The sequence below is a fragment of the Phasianus colchicus genome, chromosome 10 (assembly GCF_987193195.1).
Source record: "Phasianus colchicus chromosome 10, bPhaCol1.hap1.1, whole genome shotgun sequence".
NCBI lineage: Eukaryota > Metazoa > Chordata > Aves > Galliformes > Phasianidae > Phasianus > Phasianus colchicus.
The window spans coordinates 13,926,600-13,947,032 of NC_143445.1; the positions used below are offsets into that span (position 1 = coordinate 13,926,600).

Below are 20,433 nucleotides of genomic sequence, written 5' to 3' on the forward strand. Positions count from 1 at the left end.
CCAATCCTGTAATCCAGTCTTCTGATGCCAGAAGTGAAGTGTTGGGGGCAGAACCAGGATGAATAGATCCATTGTTCCCATGGTCAGAGCTTAGGGTGCATTGCTCCATGTCAGGAGGATCAGGTCCCAGAGTAGCAGGGCTGTTCCTACCCTACCGCCTGTTGTTCTGGCCGTTTGCAGAAGCCAGTGGCAGACGTCGTGGCCATGGCCCTCCTCCTCCTCACCGCGGCTGTGCCTCCCGCCATCCCTGCTGCCCTGACCACAGGCACCGTTTATGCCCAAAGGAGGCTGAAGAAAAAGAAGATTTTCTGCATCACTCCACAGAGGATTAATATCTGCGGGCAAATCAACCTCGTTTGCTTTGACAAAGTAAGACACTTCCTGAGGCAGTGACAGATGCTGAAGGCTGCTGGGAATATGGTGGTTATTTTATTTTTTTTATTTTTCTATTTTATTTTTTATTTAATTTATTTCTATTCCATCTCCTCTAACCCACTCCCCGGATAACGTCCTCTACAGGTGCCTGTGGGGCAGGGTGGCACTGCAGGCAGGAGGCTTTCTTTGCTCTGCCCATAAAGGAGCTCTGGGGTCTCAGAGGGGAAGCGGTGAGCAGGAACAGGATAACAGATATTTATCTCAATTTAGACGGGCACGCTGACAGAAGATGGACTGGACCTGTGGGGCATCCTCCCTTCTGAGGGAAGCCGGTAAGGAAAGATTTCCTGCAGTGATAACTCTTCCCCAGTGTGGATGTACTGGCCCAAAGTCAGGTTATCAGGGCTGGTATTCCTGCTCAGCTCATTTCCCCTCAAGGAAGTAGGCTGGCCATCGTAGCTGTCAGCGTGGCTGCTAATTCAAAGCAAACACACAGCCCAGAAGCCAGCAGCAGTGGGAGTGCTTTTAATTACTCTATGGGGATTTAGAGAATACGCACAGAGCTTTTCAATTATGTCATTCACAGCATATTCAATAAATATTCCTAATCTATTCAATAAACCTTTCATCCTTTAAGTGTTAGGATAATGCTCCCTCTGTTGAAATTAAGTGTTGCTAGCTTCAGTGCCTGTCAATTCTCACCTATCTTCTGTAAACACTGCAAAAATCCATGAAAGCACAGATCAGACCTGCAGAGCCTCGGTGTCCTTACAGACTGCCTCCCAGCCGTGGCAGGTTCCATCTCAAATTCAAGCCCAAGGAGCAATAAAAGCCTCAAGAGATATCCAGTATGTAAATATTAAACTTGACTACAACCAGAATTATGCTATTTAATTCATATTATTAAAATACAATAACAGACTTCAGCTTTGCAGTATAACTTGCTTGTTACACCAACTCAAAATATCAATCTTTTGCAGTGGCCAGGACAAATCACACACCCCATACCTACTCCCAGATTTCATTAGTTGCTGTTAATATATCAGATACCTCAACACCACAGAGATAATCATGCCGTAATGAATGAAAGGATGAATTGATTACAGGAGGAGAAAAATCACATTCCCAATGCTTTCTCAAAGGACAGAAAGAATATTGCTATCTGATGCAAATTAATGAGAAGAGATTAATAAGTGTCAGCTGATAAAATATTCCTCCAGCAGTACCAATCCATTGGCATATAGCATATTCTCTTCTAGGCACCCACCCAGTGCCCCAGGGGTTCAGGCTAAGCTTGGGCATGCTGAGTGGGCTGGGAGCCCACCAAATAGCAAATGGCAGTGATTCCACTGAGATAGCCTTCCAGGCAGTGTCTGCTCATGTGAGCAGCAGGACAAAACCGAACTGATATATGAGGATAAATTCATGTAATAAAGAATTGTGAGGTGTCAGAACAGAAGGCTCTCTTTGCTGACGTGCCCAGTCTACATCCAGCTGGGAAGTAGTGCTGGTGGCTTGCCAGTACACAAGGAGGAGCTATCACTGGCTGTGTTGATCTCATTAGTGCATTTACATAATTATTCTTTCTTATATATTCACATTCTTAAGCACATAAGACTAGCTGTCAGCTAATCTGAATACTGCGAGGCAATGACAGTAAAGGAATTTCATTCCACTTGCAAAATATCCTATTGTATGCTTAATAAGATACGAGCGTTTGTTGGTTTTGTGTTGTTTAACATTTTCATGGTGTCTCTCAAGTATTAATTAATTAATAAGCCAATTATGACCAGCCTGAGAACAAGGTATAATTTGCTGGAAACAGAACAGACTGTGATGGCCCAGAGGGATGACAGGTCCTGGGATGCATTGTTCCTTTTAACAGAGCTGCGAGCTGTCACGCTGCTCGCTTCCAGATTCATCACATTGTGCTTCTTTCAGTAACAGGGGATGCTTGCGGTGATCAAAGGTAAATAAAATCTATTTAAATTTCTCCTTAACATGCCAGCCTAAATGGTAATGGGCTGTGTTCTGGTCTGGCAGGCAGAGCTTGTCAGCTAGCCAGTTTCTTAGAAGGAAAATTGTGAGAAAACTCTGAGAAATGGTGCAGTAACAGAGCCTTGCCCCAGCCCAGCCCCAGTGCTCTCTCTGTTCTGGAGGGGTCACACCTCAAGGCTTTCAACAGAAATACATCAGGGCATGCATCTTTAATAGCATGCCTCCAAGTAACTCAATAGGAGTCAAACATCCATTTTTAAAACCAAAGTGAGGGACAAGTAACTGATGTCTGGAAATGTGGATGGAGCTCTACCAGTGGAAGCAGAGGCTCTCCTGGGATATATTGCTCGGATTTTTGGAGATCTCAGCTGCAAGTTTTCTTTCTCACAGTGTCTTCTCTGCTCTAAACAGCAGCTGTCAAGCAGTACTCCAGTGCCCATGCAAGCTCCTCTGAGTGTCTTACCTTTCCAATTGCTTTGCATCAAGTTAAACTATATACTTAATAATTTTGGGAGATTTCTTGGCCACCTGAGTGCTGATGAGTAGGACAGTGCATTGCTTGATGTAATTGGGCTCAGTACCACTGAATGCAGCAAAGCAGCACCTGTACACACTAACTGAGGACTTCTCTGCATCCCTCTCCCAAGCACTCCCTCTAACCCTCTGCTTCTTTTCAGCTTTCAGAAAATCCACAAGTTTCCATCCAGCACTCCTCTGCCATGGGGACCAGTGTGTGGAGCCATGGCAAGCTGCCACTCCCTTGTGGTTCTGGATAAAAAGATACAAGGAGACCCACTGGACCTGAAAATGTTTGAGGGCACACACTGGGTAATGTGACTCATGTCTTCTGCACCCTACAGAGTACAGCCCCAGGGCTTATTCAAGGTCAAGCCCAAATACGTGTCTGTAGGGATGTGTGCAGGCATGTTTCTGTGCCCACATGCTGAGGGCTGTTTTCTCCGATGAGCAAAGGGATGTATCCCAGTGGAGAAGCCTCGGGCTGGATGAACAGCAAATCTGAGAGTTGGGAAGGGGACAAGGGGCTGAGCCCAGGGCACATCTGTGGGGATGGGGAGTGTTGTGCTGGTGGGAGCAGGATGGGAGGAGGCACCAGAAGGAAAGCAGTGGCTCTTCTTACAACTGCAGCCTGTATGGGCTCAGGGATCACTGCAGTCAACTGCCCCATCATCCCTTTCTTCTTCAGCCTTTTGCTCGAGAGAGTTGAGTCAATAAATAAAACAGATGGTAGCTCTTGCAGCAGCACTGCGGGAAGGCACCAGGCTGGTGCTTGCTGCTGTGGAAGGATAGACAGAAGTGGAGCTGTGCAACGGCAGAAGGAGGATGATGACAGCAAATGAGCCTTGGCAGCATGTGAAGTAGCAGAGCTAGCCGGCTAAAGCATCCTACACCCGAACTCTCCACCCTGTTCCTGCATAAAGTCTTTTGAAGCTGGAGATTGGAAAATAAATTCAGTTAGATAGGGACTATTTCTCTTTCTCAATGTTGTACGGCATTAGACTGATGTGGAACTTGAAGTTAGAGAAACAACAAAATTTGATGCAGGTTTTTTTACTCTCATCAAGTCAAAAGATGGAGGGCTCCGTGGGCTTCTATTAAGGACAAGACCGCAGGGAGGCTGTCAGTTGTGATGGCTAGAAAGACCCCACAGCAAGGGGGAAATTCTCCCATATGCTGCTGCCTCTGCTTTTAACAGTCAGGTGTGACACCAGGAAAAAAAAAAAAAAAGCACTATCAGAATTAATGCTTTTCCCCGTACAGGAGATAGAAGAGTCCAGCACAGCTCGGGACAGAGCTGGTGCTACTGATGCCTGCATCGTTAGACCGGGACTGAATGCCAGCAGTGTGAGTCCGGCTCTTTCTGGGGATGAATGCTCAGTGCTTTCAACCTGCAGCTTGTGAAGATTCTTGCACGTGCACAGTTAATTTGCTGGGTTATAGGCTGCAAACTGCCCTTCCCTCAGTCTTGGTCTTATGTTGCATCTTTCCTGCAAACAGACCTCCTGGGAGCTTAGACCAGAAAAACTGTATGAGTGTTCTAAGTAAAAACCAGTGCAAAGAAATCTTGCGAACTGGATAAAAGTCTAAAGCAGGAATACACCTGCAAGAAGATGCACTGTAAGGTCAGGACACAACAGACAGGAGTGTGGACCATAAGTCCAACTGGTACTGGTTGTGCAGAGCCACTGATAGGTTTACCAGCCTGAACCCAAAGCAGAGTTATTTGCTTCCTTCTCCCTCTCAAAAGGCAGCAGCTCTGCATTTTGATGGTTGAAAATTTTTATGTTTCCAGCCCAAATGCTGAGCCAGCCAGCTTCTTCCCAGAGAAAGGAGGCTGATTTCTGTTAGCAGCACCAGAAAGACGGTGCTGTGGCAACAAGGAAATCAATCTTGTTTCTCACATTGCTCTGTTCCCTTGGTAATGTCACTGTAACATCAATTTTCAGTTCCCCTGTCTGTAACTCCAGGAATATTGCATCAGGATGTAATTGCTAAGAAAAAGCCTGGGACAAAGCTTGAAAAATTGAATACTGGGAGAAGAACTGAGGTTCCCAGGAAGTATGCTAGGAAGCCACTGTTTTTGAAACTGTGACTCCTAAACTTATCAACGTTGATCTGATAACATAGTCAAAAGACACTGAAATATTCTCCTATCAATAATAAATCTCCTAAGCCAGAAAGGCTCAGATGAGCTGAAGCTCAGGATGGATTTACTTTGTGTAATCCGTGAATCAAATCCCCAAGCAACATCTCTCTTTCCTGACCTCTTCCAGGCTCCCGTGGAAGGAATTGCAATCCTACATCAATTCCCATTTTCCTCTGGGCTGCAGAGGATGTCTGTTGTTTCGCAGAAGATCGGAGAGGAGCAGTACGACCTGTACATGAAAGGAGCACCAGAAACAGTGTCCAGCTTTTGCAGACAAGAAACCGGTATGGATGTGGGGGAGGGCACCTTTCTAGCATTTATTAGAACTTAATCCAAAGCAGACCTTGAACTGTAATCCTAAAAGATTTGCAGCACTCACTCTGCAACTGCATGTATACGATTCCTCCTACAAACAATCTTGGGCTTGTGCAGAAGTAAAGTGTCATTAGTTAAAAGCACAAATAAGCTTTCGTTGCTTATTTGTTTTTTATTTGCTTATTGTGCATGTTGGGATGCACACAGCCCAGCAGGTAGAGAGATGCACAGCCTGTGGTTCAGCTGCACTTCATCACTTAGCTGATGTGCATCAGCTGAAGATACAGCTTGTAAATAATGCTGATATGTCAAAATACTCAGGATAGGTGTGGGATGGTGGTAATTGCATGTGTCACAGCCACTCTGTTGTGCTGCATGAGTTCTTAAATTTTCTGTTAATTTATTGACCTGTAAATTCAGTATTTATTTACTGACCCAGCTTACATAGGCTTTAAATCTCAGCAATGGGAAACTTGCTGTGGACATACAAATTACTGTTATTAAGGATAATTGCTATTAACACTCGAGCCAAGGCTTCTGTCCTCTCTCTGCAAGTAAACATCAGCTTTTCTTTTGTGTGTGAGAGCAATATAATAGGCCTGTTCTCAAATTTGCCTGCAAACTTGAAACCGAGGTCACATTTGCTGAGCGTTTTGGAAGGGTGCCAGCTGTGCAGGAGCAGCGGTCTGTGTCTCTGTGGTTTGTTATTTGAGATGGCAATGACCTGAGAACAGGTGAAAATGGTTTTGAGGGACAATGGAAAGGTTTAGTTTAAAGACCTCATGACACAAACCGCCAAACAATTCCGCGTCAGTAAGAAAAATATCTTTTAAAAAGTTGTTCCACTTTCTCAGGTTTCTAAATGGCTCCTCTCATTTGGTCTTGATTGTTTCTCTATTGATTACAGCTTAATAAATAATAGGGTTCCACATTGTAAAGCTATGATGGCAGTATGTTGTGATTACAAAATACTGTGAAGTTAAAAGGAACCCTTTGTTTTTAGAGTCACTGGAACAATCAGAATTGAAAATTCAGGATATGGGAGAATTTTCCCATTAAGGCATAAACATAAAAACAACTTTCTGAGCATTACTCAGCACACACACAGAAAAGATCAGGCCAGAGCTATGGAAACACTCATTTGTTCTCTGCTGGGTGATGCACTGTGCATAACTGCACCTTAACATGCATTTTAAAAGTATGAAATCGATGCATGGATCAGTCAGTTGCACAGCCATTGTACAAACCAACTCACCTGTATGAGAGGGCACGGTGTTGAAAGGCTATTGAAAGGCTATAAAGTATGTTACACAGACTTTAACCACAGAGGAGCAATCAGCAATGATGGAGCATTCTAACTATATAACTTTCTATCCTGTAAACAGTCCCATCTGATTTCTTGGAGGAGCTTAAGACATACACAAGCCAAGGCTTCAGAGTCATTGCCCTGGCTCATAAAGTGCTGAGCCTCCCAGAGGATGTAGATGTGGGTGACCTGGAGAGGTAAGCAGAGCTGAAGAGCTGTGAGCATCGCTGTGGGATCACTTCTCTCCCTGTTGGTTAGGCCTACCCAGCTCAGCCTGGCCCTTCCCCTCCTCTCCTGCCCAAGGATGTACATGGGGAAGCTGAACCCCATCACACCTTCCTCTCAGCAGATGCTGATTATGCTGTTAATTGCCTTGCAATTAACTACTGCTCTTACAAGGCTCACTGAGCTGAATCTCTCAAGCTGGTAATTGTGCTTCAAAAGGGTCGTGGATTAGGACTGTGCTATGCTGATGTGTGTTTCAGCCAGCCTGAGCCTGCCACTCTCTGCATTTACCTCGGCTGTGCAGGTCCTTCTAGGAGACAGCATAGCAAGGACTGGCAGCTGAAACATGGACACTTGTTGAGCAGTGCAAGCTCATGCCAGTCATGTTTCATGTTAGAGTGAACATGTTTCCAGCTAAGCATGGCTTTGCCAGCAGTACAACCACTGGAGAGCCTTGTTCCCAGGAAGCACAACCATGTTTCTTTCCTTCTCCCAAGAGAGGAGGTGGAGTCTGGGCTGGAGTTTCTGGGCCTCCTGGTGATGGAGAACCGTCTGAAACCAGAGACAAAGCCTGTGCTGCAAGAGCTGGCTGCTGCCCGCATCAGGAGCATCATGGTCACAGGTGAAGCCCCTGCAGCCATGGCAGATGGCAGCAGCTCGCTCCTACAGCAGCCCCATGATGGAGGGCTTGGGGAGCCAACCTCTCTGGTACCATTGGCAGGGGACAACCTTCAGACAGCAGTCACGGTGGCCAGGAGTGCGGATATGATTCATGAGGCCAGCAAAGTCATAATCGTTGAAGCCAGTGAACCAGAGGGCTCTGCTCCAGCTTCCATTGCCTGGCGGCTGGCAGAAGGCAGCAAAACAAGTGCAGCTGCTCCCAGCGTGAGCACAGCCAAGGGAAGGCTATTGGGTGCCAGGGTGAATTAGCAAAGCATTGATGTCTAATAGCTGTTTTTTAGGTTTGGGCTCTCACTACAGATTTTGAAGCAACCCAGAGGAGCATTGGGTGGGTTCCTATCTAGCCAGGGTATACAGAGTGAATCATCCATCTGCAAGGAAAAAATAACTAATACAGACGCTTTTTACTCAGGACTGCATATATAACTGGCAATGCTCTGCAGATCTCATGCTTGATGTGTACCTAATTAATGCATTTAGAAATACTTGTTTGGTCCAGCAAGTGTTCTCACAGACTTCAGTGTGTAAATGAGCCAGCTATGCCTAACAGGTATGAGTGACGCATCAGAACATAGCTAGAAAAATCCAGCATTGCCAGGGCTGAAGCCCAGGAAAGGCTGCTACACACCAGCCTCTTTCATGGGAGGCTGAAATATGGTGTGGGTCCACGGAAGAGATGGACGCAAAGTAGAAGGGAACATTCTGCCCAGTGGCAGGCAAGCTGCCCTGGCTGAGAACTGGTGGCTGCCTGTCAACTCTAGAGATGGGTCTGTCCTGGGAACAAGTCTTCAAAGTCTCATGACCTTCAGTCTGAGGATAAATGCTGTCTTGTCTCTAGGAGGTGTGTGCCAACGCCCAGGAAAAGATCCTCCAGGAGGGAGAAAGCTGCCACTACCATTTTGCAATGAATGGGAAGTCCTACCAGGTTCTTGTAAAGCACTTCTACAGCTTGCTGCCAAAAGTAAGTGCAGAGGAAACAAAGAATTTACTCATCCCCCCTCCCCCCCCCCCGACTTTATGTAAGTGACAGTATTGTTCCAGCTGGGGAAAGGTGTCAGTACCCGAAGTGCTGACACTTCTGACAACTCAGAAGCCTCTAGCACAGTTCAGGGTTAGACCAAGCAGCTTGCTGTCAGCATCTGAGACACCTTGGGTGACCAAGGCAGCTGAGGTGTGCAAAGAGCATGCCATGGTGGAATGACTCTGTGGTCACCTCCTCCACTTCGATTTAATTAAAAACAGCAGCCCCATTCCCACCTACTACTACTACCAGAACTAGCAACGTCTTCTGCTCAGCAGTGACAGAAGCAGCATGAAATATCTGAATTTAGCAGCAGAAACCTTCAGCTCCTGTCACCCTCCCACAAAATAGCTGCTGCTGGGAGAAAGATTTCTCTGGACAGAACTTTATGTTGGAAATACCTTGATGTGAGCAGCATTATTGCCACTGTCACCAGCAGCACCATCTGTGCTGCAACAGGGAATGGCATGGGACACCTTATTGCTCCAAGGCTGCTGCAGAGCACGTGGTGATGCTGGTCTGCCACAGAGAGGCAAGACAGAAACCAGAGTAGGATGAACTTGACTTAAGGTGAAATCTGATCTTAAGGGCAATTAAACCACTGTTGGTGCTGGGAGACAGCATTAGAGGTTTGTGCCATCAGGGATCCTGACCCTGCCTCCATGGAGCATGAACACCCACCTCAAGGCTGTCCCTTGCTCTGTCCCGCAGATTCTTCTGAATGCAACTGTCTTTGCTAGGATGTCTCCTGGCCAGAAATCCAGCCTTGTTGAAGAGCTTCAGAAACTCGAGTAAGATCCTGTTCCCTTTCTTCTTAAACCCAAGCAAAGAAAGGTGCAACCAGCTCCACCAGACCCTGCTCCCACCTGCTGTGGCTGCATTGAAGGCTCTGTGAAATGGAGCTGAGATAAAAAAAAAAATAAATCACAAACAGACTCCAACATACAAAGACCATCCTTCCCCCCCAAATTTTCACTCCTTTCATTACTTTTCTCCCTCCTTTCCCTCCACCAGTTACTACGTGGGTATGTGTGGTGATGGAGCCAACGACTGTGGGGTACGTAGGAGCAAATCCCCCACTCTCCTTCATATCACTTCTTTCAACCTATGGGGTAAAGGGGTGAGATATCGCCTGGCACTCCATGTCACAAGCACTTCCCAAGTTAGCCCCTACGTATGCTCAGTCAGAATGCTGTTATAAAACACTACCTATGTGCATATTTCCCCTAGAAATAAGAACAGATACACTTCTTACATATTTGGTCAAATGCAAATCTGAGGACCTTAATGATCAAAATCATCACTATGTTGTCTATTACACTGCTACAATAAATGTGTTATTATAATATAGTTTTGTAACAGCATTAGCTGGTTTGATGTAAGCTATCTATAACCTGTTCCTCAGTGCTAGGCCAGAGGGGACAGCTGGCTCACATGGACCTCATAAGACAGGAATAAAAGAAATATGATCAGGAGATGGAAAGGAGTGGAATGAGAACATGCTAATTTAAAGTTTGGCAGTTGTTCAACAGGAGAGGTATGCACAAACCCCAACAGGGTTTGTGGGAGACAGAGCAGGGTAGTTCAGAGAGCTGTAAATAGGCACAATGGGATTAAATGAACAAAAGAAATATTTAAGCTCTAGAGGAGGAAAGATATCTGAAAAATGAGATCAGCTGGGCCATAGAATAAGGGAACATCAATGACAAAGCATGCTTGAATTAAAACATGTAAAGTACTACTAAATACAATGGGAGGGGTGGATGGGTGCCTCTCCAGCCTCCTTCTCTTGTGCATTTCAGGCTTTGAAGATGGCCCACGCTGGGATATCGCTGTCTGAGCAGGAGGCATCGGTGGCCTCGCCTTTCACCTCACAGATCCCCAACATCCAGTGTGTGCCAGAGTTGATCAGGTTGGTTTGCTGCTTCCCTGCGTTGGGCTCATGGCAATGCCTGCACCAAGCTCAGTGTGTGGGATCATGAGTGGGAGCTGCACAGCAGTGCACAGGCATCCTGGGGAGCTTGGCAAAGGAAATAGGTTGTTTATGTTTGTATGGCTGCACACATATACATATGTTTATGGATAGCTGTGTGCACATGCTACCCTCAAATATGCTGATAAATCAAACTTAATTTCTCAGTAACTACATAAAATCCATAAGTTCCAGAGTGTTGTGCATAGGAACTGATACGTCTGAAATAGGTAGGACAAGAGGGAACGGCTTCAATTTGTGCCAGGGGAGGTTCAGGTTAGATAATAGGAAAGACTTCTCAGAAAGAGTGGCTGGGCACTGGCACAGGCTTCCCAAGGAGATGGTGGGGTCACCATTTCTGGAGGTGTTCAAGAACTGTGGAGATGTGACACTGAGGCCATGGTCAGTGGGCATGCTGGGATGGGTTGGGGTCAGACTACATGATCCTAGTTGTCTTTTCCAACCTTAATAATTCTATGACTGCAGGTACAGAAGTACAGTTCCATGAAAAGGCAGGTATAACAGTTAACAGAACAGATTTGCTTGTTAGTACTTACAAATTTCATATCCAAATGCAGTCATTAAACAGCCAGGAATAATGCCATTTAGCCAAATGTATGCAAAGACGATTTTGTGTGGCAGTGCACTTGATTCCCAGAACTGCTGAGCAAATCTGCAAAGAAAAAACAACAGCAGCTTAAGCCAGGTATTAAAATCGTAGCAGCAGAATAAACATGAGGAAACAAAACACTGCAGATGAGGGGTAGCTAAGTGGCTCTGCAATATCTTAAGGCCAAAATACATCTATGGAATTTAAACTATTTTCCATTCTTCTTTAAGACTCTTAACCAAAGGATTTACTCTGCTTAGAAGCAGTAGCAACCTGCAGCACTATAGCATCAGGATGGCACAACATCTGCTGTGGTAAGGGGGCAGTTTCAGCTTTGTTTTGTGTTTTGAGCAGGGAAGGTCGAGCTGCTTTGGTGGCTTCCTTTGCTGTGGTTAAATACCTCACCCTGTATGGCCTGATACAGTTTGTTGGCACTGCTCTGCTGTTCTGGGTAAGTGTATAATGCCCACCTCTCACTGGCAAGCTGTGCTCACGTGGGCTTTTGTCTTTAGTTGTATTACTCAATAGGGACGAAACAGCATATAGGTCTTCAGGGAATAACAAACATGTGAAAAGCTGGATAACCTATTAAATGATTATTCTGTTAAGCATTTCAGTTAATATCAGGATAGTTGAATCAAACAACAATGACATAACCCTGCTTCAGCAGCCATTAATTTGGGTGCACCAACCATGTCTGTGTCCTCACTACTCACATAAGTTTAAAGCTTGGCACAATGTGGAACTCTGGCCGTGCCTGTCATTACCAGGGGCTACAAGTGACCTGGGTGCTCTATAGGGAATGGTGTCTGCTGGGATAAGGGTGGAAAAACATTCACCTGCCACTGGGTCACTCACAAGCGTTCTGAGTTGTAAGAAGCTGGGTGGAACTTACCTGGGCTCACTCTGCACCTATGGGTGCATCCAGATGCTGCTGCTCTGAGATAGTATGGGGCTGTGTTTTGTATTCCCCAAACAGATGTTGGTAGTCAGGTGGTGCTTTCCTTCTTTGTTTCAGCAGCTGCAAATCTTTGGGAATTACCAGTATCTGATTCAAGACATGGTCATTACCCTCCTGGTCTGCCTAACAAGTAAGCATTGTGGGAAAACCCTTGTGCTTGTTTGAAGGCATGAGTGTAAGTAGTCAACTTAATTTCCGAGTAAAGATTAAAGCAAGGAGCCAAGTTCTGCCATCAATAACTGTAACCACCGATAGCAGAACAATCCCTTGGCTGCAAACTACAAATCTCTCTGCTTTCTCTCCAGTGAGCCTGACCGAAGCCTACCCAAAGCTAGCAACCTATCGCCCTCCTGGCCAACTCATCTCCCCCCCTTTGCTGCTTTCTGTTGTCCTCAACGTGTGCTTTACTATAGCCATGCAGACCTGTGGCTTCCTCCTGGTAAAGAAGCAGCCCTGGTATGTAGCGCTGGCCAGCTGGAGGTGAGTCCCTCTCCTCACCAGGACCCCCAGAACACAGCTCTGGTTATGGGGTACACTGCAGCTGTCAGCAAGACCAGACCACCAACATGTGGACATGCCACAGAGCCAGCATTTCTGGAGCAGTATGCAAGAAACTGGGCCTGCTCCTCATTGCTGTACCTTGAGTATTGCTGTGGCTGCCTAGCTGGGGGCTGAGATGTGGCACACAGCAACAGTTAAGCAGCTTTCTAGGAAATATATTGTAATGTGTTAGAAAGCATAACAGCAAAGTCCTAGGCTGTAGCAGGTGAGGAGCTGCTCAAACGTGGCAGCTGTGGGTACAGAAACAAAACAAAGAACCTCCTTACCTTTAGAAGACCTCAGGTAGGCAGGGATCTCGAGCAAGATCCTCTTGCCTCCACTGCCAACCCTTAAATGAGGTCTGGGAAGGGTTGCATCCTGGCTCCATCCCTTCTGGCCACCCAGGTGCACTCAATACACCTGAGCTCCTTGGGTTGGCCCTGCCTTCCCACCAGGTGCTCAGTCATTGCTTCAAGCTGTGACTTTCAGCTACGTATATGTATACATAATATCTATTCACTGTGTTTTTTATTGCTGTGGTTAGATTGCTGTGGATATCTGGTTACTGTGGGTAGGAAAGGAGAAGGGGTTGCTGTTGCAGCTCACTCTTGCAGAAGGCAGGGACAAGATGCTGATTGTCACTTTGCAGACACTGTTCACTCAGGAACCACACCTTGCCCCCCACTGGCCCAGAGGAGAACAGTACCAGCAGCAGTGCCCAGAGCACCGTCCTCAGCTACGAAGGAACAACGTTGTGGCCGCTGTCCTCCATCAACTGCATCATTGTGGCCTTTGTCTTTTCCAAGGGAAAGCCCTTCCGCAAGCCTATCTACACCAATTGTGAGTAGAGCTGGAACACACGTGCTCTGTACACTTCCCTTCCTGCCCCAAAATCTTCCTGGCAGGAGAGAAGGCAAAGGATGATGTAGCTTTTTCTGTACCCACACCAGTGACTGGCACGTGATGTAACTGTTGTGTATGTGAGCTCCTGCTTCCCTTCTTAAAGTATCTCAGTGAACACTGCCTACGTTACTTTCCCTCTAGCAAAAAGGAGAAGCAGAGCTGAAAAAGAAGACTGTGTTTTGGAAAATAGATGCTTTCCAGAAGATGATGTACTGCATTTAGTGCAGAACTGTGTATTACTGAGAACACAGTGTGCAAGGATCAGACGTATTTGTTTCAAAATCCACACATCAAATAGAGTTCCTTTGAGATTCAGTTTTACCTTGCCTGACTTCCATTCCTAGAGATGAGAGAGAAAAGCCTGTGATAATATCACTGTTAAAATCCTCTCACAATAACCTTTCCTTCTCTATTTGAGATTTGCAGAGATGATTTACCCCTACCAGCCTCCAGCTGACTGATAGCTTCTTTGAAATTGCAGCTTTTTACTCATGGATGAGAGAGCAGGATCTTGCTTAACCTTAGAAGAGCTGATTTCATTAGACTTTTTGGCAATAGGCTGGTCCCAAACTCATTTCACAGAGCCCTGATGGCCTGCAGAAGAGAGGGGACATCAGAAGGAATCTGCTCTGCAATGCCAAATCACCTGGGTGAGAGAAGAAGTGTAGGTTGGGAGGTTTGCAACAGACCTCTAGGGAATAGCTCAGCTAGGTTTCAATCCCATAGGTCTTCTAGGCACAGCACCCCACCAAACAAACAACACCAAAAATGTACAGGCTAGCAGCAATACAGCACTAGTGTTTGGGTCTGCCTTGAGTGTACCTGAAGAGTCCACCCACCAAAGCCCCTTTCCCAGGGCCACTCATGCTCTTGTTTCCTCAGATGTATTTTCAGCCATCCTGATCCTCCAGCTTGCCATCTGCCTCTTCCTCTTCCTCGCTGACATGGATGCTGTGTACAGTGGCATGCAGGTAAGTGAAGACAAAACATGCATTTATTTTTTGTTTTGCTGGACCTTTACCTATGCACACAGAGCACAAGCTACAGGTATGGCCACGCTGGAAATGAACTCACTGGTTTGATGTTGCCTGGGCATCTCTTTCAAATTTCTCTATCATCCATTCAATAAGGACTTGATTAATGAGGCAGCCCTCCCCTCCAGACTGCAATGGGCAGAAGAAAAAGCGCTTTGTATCTTGCTGAGCTGTTCTTCCTAACAAAAAAAACACAACAGCACAGAGCGTGGGTTTGCATGTAGGAGGCTGCAGCTCTCTGGAATATTTGAGCTCTGAATGCTGAGCTGCTGGTATCAGTCACAGGGTCAGTGGTGATGTGAGGCAGCTGCATGCTGTGGGGAATCTGGCATCAGCCCCTCCAAATCTCTGTGACAAGGAATTACTGTCACTGCCTACGGACTTCTCCATGCTTGCCATCGAGAAAGTATTAGTCAGCCTCTCCAGTCATTAGGAACAGATGCAAATCTTGGCAAGGCACTCAAACATAATTGCTTCTCCTGTCTTTTCCAACAGTTTCTTTGCACTCCTGTGATCTGGAGAGTTTATGTCCTACTGATGCTCCTAGTCACCTTCTGTGTATCTTTTTTTACAGAGGTGAGTGCATTCATTTACTGTCTGTTCCCAGCAGTGAGAGGCATCTGTTCAGGACTTTCTTCCTCTGTTTGCAGCCACGTTCTTCCTACAGAAGGACAAACCCTTTTTTTCATTTTTCCTCCTTTTTTTCCTTATTAGCCACTGTGTGTCAATCAAATCTACCTGATAGAGCACCAGAGATGACTTAGCCCACATGCCTTAAGCTTGTAGTGTGTGAGCACTGCCACACATCTGACACAAATGATGCTTTGTGGGCCCGAGATGATTGTGCCACCCTGGGTGGGAGCATGGAGTTGCATCCAGTGGCAGGTATTGTTGCCTGCAAGGCAGCAAGTGTGCAGGTGTCCCTCACAACAAGAGCAAAGTGCAATATCTGTACCACTGAAAAGGATTGCTGTGGCTCATACAGGGAGTTGAATGTATATGGGCTGGCACGTGTCACAGGGTCTGGCTTCGGTCTCCTCCCACTAATGCTGTGCTGTATCACTCCGCAGGATGTTCTCCTGCAGAACAAGCACCTCTGGATGCTGATTAAAGCCTGCGTTGGGTATCAGTCAAAAAGCCAGTACCGAAAGTGGCAGCGGATGCTGCAGAGGGATCCAAACTGGCCTCCCGTGAACACCAAGGACTTTGAAGCAAGAAGCACAGCTGAGGTTTACATTAACCCCAGCTATGAGCACAGGGACTAGGCGAGAGCCTGCAGCTGGGCACAGGGCTGCCTTGTCCCCGCTGACTGGTCTGTTTGCATCGCTCCACAAGTGCCAGGCTTGGATTTCTGTGCTCGCTGAACAAAACCCTCCATTCAGAGGCAAGCTGGCTGTGTCCTGGAATAGGGGCGAGGATTATTCTTTCTCTTGCTGCTAAAATAACAGCTTTGACTCTACACCATGGCAACGGTAGCTCTCGAGCCTTGCTAGCACCTCCTACAAAGGCTCAACAACTCTGAGCACAGCAAAACTATGATTGCTGCTACTCCAGCACTTAAGACACTGCTCCACTAAACCCTGTCACTGCACCCCTGGGGCTTGATGACCCAATTAGTGACCTAACCTTGACTGCACCAAGGAGCACATGAGCAACTGCAAAATCCTGCATTAAATGAAACTGCAGCTTCCAAGCAAAATTCCACTTACAAAGCAATTCTGGTTTTCTTCTGTTCTGGAGTGAATTACGAATGTGGGAGGGTGCAGTGCTGTCCTTACTTCACCCTCCCTTGCCAGTTTTTGCAGACACAATGTGCTGAGCACAGGGAAGATTTCAGCTCAAGCATTGCAGCAGGCTGGAGCCGGGCTGCGATGCACCCAGGGAATGAATAGCTGCCTCCTTACCCAAATTTAGTTCTATCTTTGGTGCCACGTGGCTCTGTTGCTTTCAGGGCACACTGGGTGGAAAGTTGCACAGAACTGTTTGCTTTACCCAAGTCACGCCACAAAGCAGAGGTTAATGTGCACCACTGCTCTTCAGTTGCATCGTTCAGGAAGCTGAGCCAGGCTGCTTGTTCTCATCCTCATATTAATCAGACACTTCCTAAGTTTAGTCTTGAAAAAACTTCTGGCTATATTTACAGGAAAACAGTACAGGGCTTCTAGGTTCTGTTACTAAGAGCCCAGTTTTATTTTAATACATTTCCCATGTTAAGAAACAAACAAACAAAACAAGCAACAATATTATTTCATTGTATTAACTACAAAATATGTCCAGAAGGCTTGGCTTTGTTATTTCAAACACTGAAACAACCGTTGTTTAAAAAAAGCTTCTGGTCCAGTTATATACACGGTGAGAGCAGACAAAAATAGCAAGCTGCTTACTGACAGCTCTTGCTCCCATCTCTTCTTACAGTCCAGAGAGCTGCATGTGGTGAAGGCACAGTTAAATTTCATTTCCTATATGCAACCTGCAAAAAAATACAGTTCCAAATATGCAAGCTAAATACTCTCAGTGAAGAGTAATAAAGCACTCTTCCACTCAATATCTTTCTCCTAGGAAGAGCTGCACGCCATCTTTGTGGCTGGAAACAGTAAGACTCTGTAGGCATGGAGATGTTACACAGCTCAGCCTCCAAGCGGGGACCTGGGCGGTGCTGTCCTGCTGGTTAGGAGAAGACTTGTGCTGGAACAAGGGTCTGTCATGCTGGTCAGTGCAATGGGCCCAGCACCAGGCACAAAGACCACCCTGAGGTGCCCAGGGACTTTTCTTTATATTCATGGAACCATAGAATCATTATGGTTGGAAAAGACCTCTATCATCATCTATCTAGTCCTGCACGGGCCTCTACAGGAGCGCTGCTGCATTACTTCTGGTAAGGAGAAAAAAAAAAGGTTAGAAACAGAAGTAAAAAAGTGCTCCTTCACACAGGTTAGGAAAGGTTATTCATAGAAAGCCCACAGGATGCAGTCTGTAAAAACAGCTTCTGTGCCAAAAGCCCTCAGCAGATCCCTGAGGCGCGAGGATAATTCGCTCGTGAGCGCTGCCAGACATTGCTGGCGATGCCATGACAGCAGCTGTAGCAAACAGACTGGGGCTGTCCTCTGAGAGAGGAACTGCTGGGAGTAAGGACACGAACCACCTTGTGTCGCCAGCAGCTCCTGCCTGGCATCTCCTGCCTGGTGGGCTCTCAATACTGCCTCTCTCGGCTTCGGCTCCGCAACAGGCCCAGCAGGGAGAAGGCACCTGCAGCCGCCGTCACAAACCCAATGGCACTGATGGCTCGGTTGGCCTGCAGAGGGGGAGCAAAACACAGGCACATGAATGAAGAGCAGGTAGAGCTAATCAGGGCAGTGAAATGAATAAGTGATCCCATGCCTTCACCCTTGGGCTGAACAAAAGCAGTACCCCAGGCCCCAATGAGCATCCTGGTTCAGGGTTCTTTTGTGAGCCTGTGATGATTGGGACCCCAGCCCAGGGGGTGTACTGTCACCATGCACTGCTAGGGCTGTGCCACAGTGCAGGGACACACTAAGCGTTTCCACACCAACCCCACAAGGATGGGCCCTGGGCAGTACGTGTTGCCTACCTGCTCAGAGACCCCCTCGCCATAGCGGAGCAGCGTGACGAAGTGCTCGCAGTTGTTGCCCAGCAAGTCGTAGGACACCTCTTGGTTGATGAGGTACTCAGCACGTCGGATGATCTCCTCCACAGGGAGGGGAGCGTAGGTGCCATCGTACTTGTTGTTGATGCGGTAGGTGTCGTTTCCCACCACCTCCTTCAGAAGCTGCATCCTCACCATGGCCTTTCGGCTGAACACCGACTTGGCGCTGCCAAATGTGGCTGGCGGTCCCTCCTCTGTGGAAGACAAAGGGTGAGCCAGGCAGGTCCCACACAGCCTGGCCAAGACACCAGAGAGCTTCTGTCTAGCCCCTGGAGGTGCCACCCATGGGGTTTGCAGCCCCCATCCTTTCCTCTCTCCCATCTCTGCCATCTGGGGCTGACCACTTGCCCTCAGTACAATGCAGTGCTCTCAGCCATCCCAAAGCACCCACCCCACCCCACCCCACCAGCCTTACCCACAGGTGTTACATTGATGATGTACCCATCTCCCAGGTAGAGGGCCCAGTGCTGGTACGCCGGCCGGAAGATCTCAATCAGGTCCCCGGGCTGGGGATCTCCAGGGTGGGTGGCACCGAAGCTCTCGTTTGCTGCCATTCTGCAAGATCCAGCTCAGGACATTCTTCTCTGGCTGGGCAGCCTAGGGCAAGGCACAGGGGGAGATCTGGGGTACACAGAGGTTGTTTGCTGGGGGCTGGCATGTCAGGAGGTCATTAGTGCCTGGCACTTGCAGCACAGGCAAGTGACAGCTGGCCACTGCTGTGCTGGATGCTGTTTGCAGGGCCTGGCTGTGATCAGTGTGCTGGCAGAGGGCAAGGAATGAAATCCACCCTTGTCCTGCTGAGCAATGGAAGCAAAGAGTGAAGCCATCGTGGGCCAGCAACAGCTCCCAGCACTCACCCCCATCCCGTTGCTCTCTGCTGGGGTGAGGGGGCCAAGCTGCCCCCCTGACAAGTCCTGCTCCCATTGAGGCTCTCCCCAAAACAGCCCCCCCGGGCCGGCTCCGTCGGGCGATGGCAGCCGCTCTCGCACGCCGACGGGGCCGCAGTGCCCCAGGCTGCCGGGCCGCATCCTGCTGCAGGCGCCCGCTCCCCTCCCGAGCTCTCCCCGCTCACCCCTGCGTGCGTCCGTCCTGCTGCCGCCGCGGTCCCGAACGAGCCCGGAGGCGGAAACCGCCCCGATCCCAGGCTCCTCCCGGCCGCTATAAATAGCGAGGAGCGGGCAGCTGCCTGCTGCCCTGCGTTGCTGCTGAGCCCGATGGCCGGGTGTGCAGCGACCCAACGGAGAGAGGGGTAAATGAGCATCTCTCACCGGGAGTCCTCCAGAGAAGGAGCTGCGGTGCGGTGTGGAGCGCTGCGCTGCCACTTCGCTTCTTTGCTGGCAAAGGGAAGAGATGGAGGTGGAGCTCAGAGCCCGTCCCAGTTGCCGTTTTAGGGCAAAGACGTCCAGGATGGCTTTCCATGTGTCTTTGTGCTGTGATCCATGGATTTCCTCCAGGTATAGGAGTGCGTGGCCGTGCCCAACACGTCCTCCGAGCTGAGGGGTGGGAGAGTGCAGCTGAGCAGCTGTGGCCACCCCCATGGCTGTTGCCAGAAAGAAAGGTTCACCACCAGCAGATGTGTGCTCTGAGTGAGCTGAACCAGGCGGGGGATTTAATGCCCAATGTCGGGAGAGCTGATGATTTGCAAGATCTGAGTAGTGTCAGATTTGTCATCTTTCTGGCTTCTATTAACAAGAATTAGATAATTCAGTGAAGCACTGCATTGCAGTTCTGCTTTATTACCCCCTTTAAAGTCTGAAGCACTTACAAGACTTTGCAGTGGAAACCCAAAGCAATTCCTATGATACTGAAATAGCAAAGTGTAACCATGGAAACCCCCAAATCTGCTTCACCTGCATACATATAGGCTGCATTACCTGGGAGAGATGGAGCTGTGATCCTGCAGGGTGTGGGGTATCCTGTGCTCCCAGCAGCTACAGCAGGAGGTGAGCACGGTCAGCAGCACTCAACGTTCACAGAACTGCACTGTTAGCAAGTACAGGAGAGCAATAGGAAGCTGCTGCTGAACAGGCAGGAAAGCTGCTTTTAGAAATGTATGGACAGCTGGCATGTTCTTGAATGGACCCAAGCTAAATGCCTTTTGGCCACCTGACTGCCCATGGGGATTACAAGTGCTTTTCTGGCTAGCAGTGCTGAGGGAGGTTG

General features: G+C 47.9%; 2 protein-coding genes and 1 long non-coding RNA gene across 4 annotated transcripts in view; 1 reads left to right on the plus strand and 2 right to left on the minus strand.

Annotated features, from left to right (window-relative positions):
- LOC116230847 (putative cation-transporting ATPase 13A5) overlaps positions 1-16,497 on the plus strand; it is a 28,077-nt gene extending 11,580 nt beyond the window's left edge. Inside the window, exons 12-30 of the mRNA XM_031596224.2 lie at positions 181-369; positions 646-707; positions 3,051-3,201; positions 4,153-4,236; positions 5,166-5,322; positions 6,739-6,856; positions 7,382-7,506; positions 7,606-7,769; positions 8,404-8,526; positions 9,298-9,377; positions 9,601-9,643; positions 10,389-10,498; positions 11,523-11,619; positions 12,187-12,259; positions 12,435-12,609; positions 13,319-13,509; positions 14,455-14,543; positions 15,102-15,182; positions 15,677-16,497. Of these exons, the coding sequence (XP_031452084.2) occupies positions 181-369; positions 646-707; positions 3,051-3,201; positions 4,153-4,236; positions 5,166-5,322; positions 6,739-6,856; positions 7,382-7,506; positions 7,606-7,769; positions 8,404-8,526; positions 9,298-9,377; positions 9,601-9,643; positions 10,389-10,498; positions 11,523-11,619; positions 12,187-12,259; positions 12,435-12,609; positions 13,319-13,509; positions 14,455-14,543; positions 15,102-15,182; positions 15,677-15,871 (2,307 nt within the window). The 3' untranslated portion in view covers positions 15,872-16,497. The remainder of the gene's footprint in view (positions 1-180; positions 370-645; positions 708-3,050; positions 3,202-4,152; positions 4,237-5,165; positions 5,323-6,738; positions 6,857-7,381; positions 7,507-7,605; positions 7,770-8,403; positions 8,527-9,297; positions 9,378-9,600; positions 9,644-10,388; positions 10,499-11,522; positions 11,620-12,186; positions 12,260-12,434; positions 12,610-13,318; positions 13,510-14,454; positions 14,544-15,101; positions 15,183-15,676) is intronic.
- Positions 7,096-13,119, minus strand: LOC116230849 (uncharacterized). The gene is made up of 4 exons (XR_004167318.2): positions 12,957-13,119; positions 11,116-11,231; positions 9,268-9,488; positions 7,096-7,436 (listed from the first exon to the last, which is right to left on the minus strand). It is a non-coding gene; the product is annotated as an uncharacterized LOC116230849 (long non-coding RNA).
- Positions 16,498-16,756: 259 nt separating the features above from the next.
- PLAAT1 (phospholipase A and acyltransferase 1) lies at positions 16,757-19,686 on the minus strand. 2 transcript variants are annotated; one of them, XM_090147384.1, is made up of 4 exons: positions 19,539-19,686; positions 18,686-18,891; positions 18,196-18,464; positions 16,757-17,898 (listed from the first exon to the last, which is right to left on the minus strand). In XM_090147384.1, exons 2-4 carry the CDS (start codon positions 18,822-18,824, stop codon positions 17,797-17,799), a joined length of 510 nt encoding a protein of 169 aa, XP_090003510.1. In that variant the 5' UTR covers positions 18,825-18,891; positions 19,539-19,686; the 3' UTR covers positions 16,757-17,796. The 2 variants fall into 2 exon arrangements, with proteins under 2 accessions (XP_090003510.1, XP_090003509.1); XM_090147383.1 differs by lacking the exon at positions 19,539-19,686 and adding an exon at positions 19,343-19,494 and having other exon boundaries at positions 16,758-17,898.
- Between the last annotated feature and the right edge of the window lie 747 nt (positions 19,687-20,433).

Excerpts from the sequence above, each read along its gene's own strand:
- PLAAT1 (XM_090147384.1), bottom strand. The coding sequence starts at position 18,824 with ATGGCAGCAAACGAGAGCTTCGGTGCCACCCACCCTGGAGATCCCCAG. Across the intron at positions 18,465-18,685 it reads CATCAATGTAACACCTGTGG|AGGAGGGACCGCCAGCCACA; the intron begins GTAAGGCTGGTG and ends TGTCTTCCACAG. Across the intron at positions 17,899-18,195 it reads GCGAGGGGGTCTCTGAGCAG|GCCAACCGAGCCATCAGTGC; the intron begins GTAGGCAACACG and ends CCCCCTCTGCAG.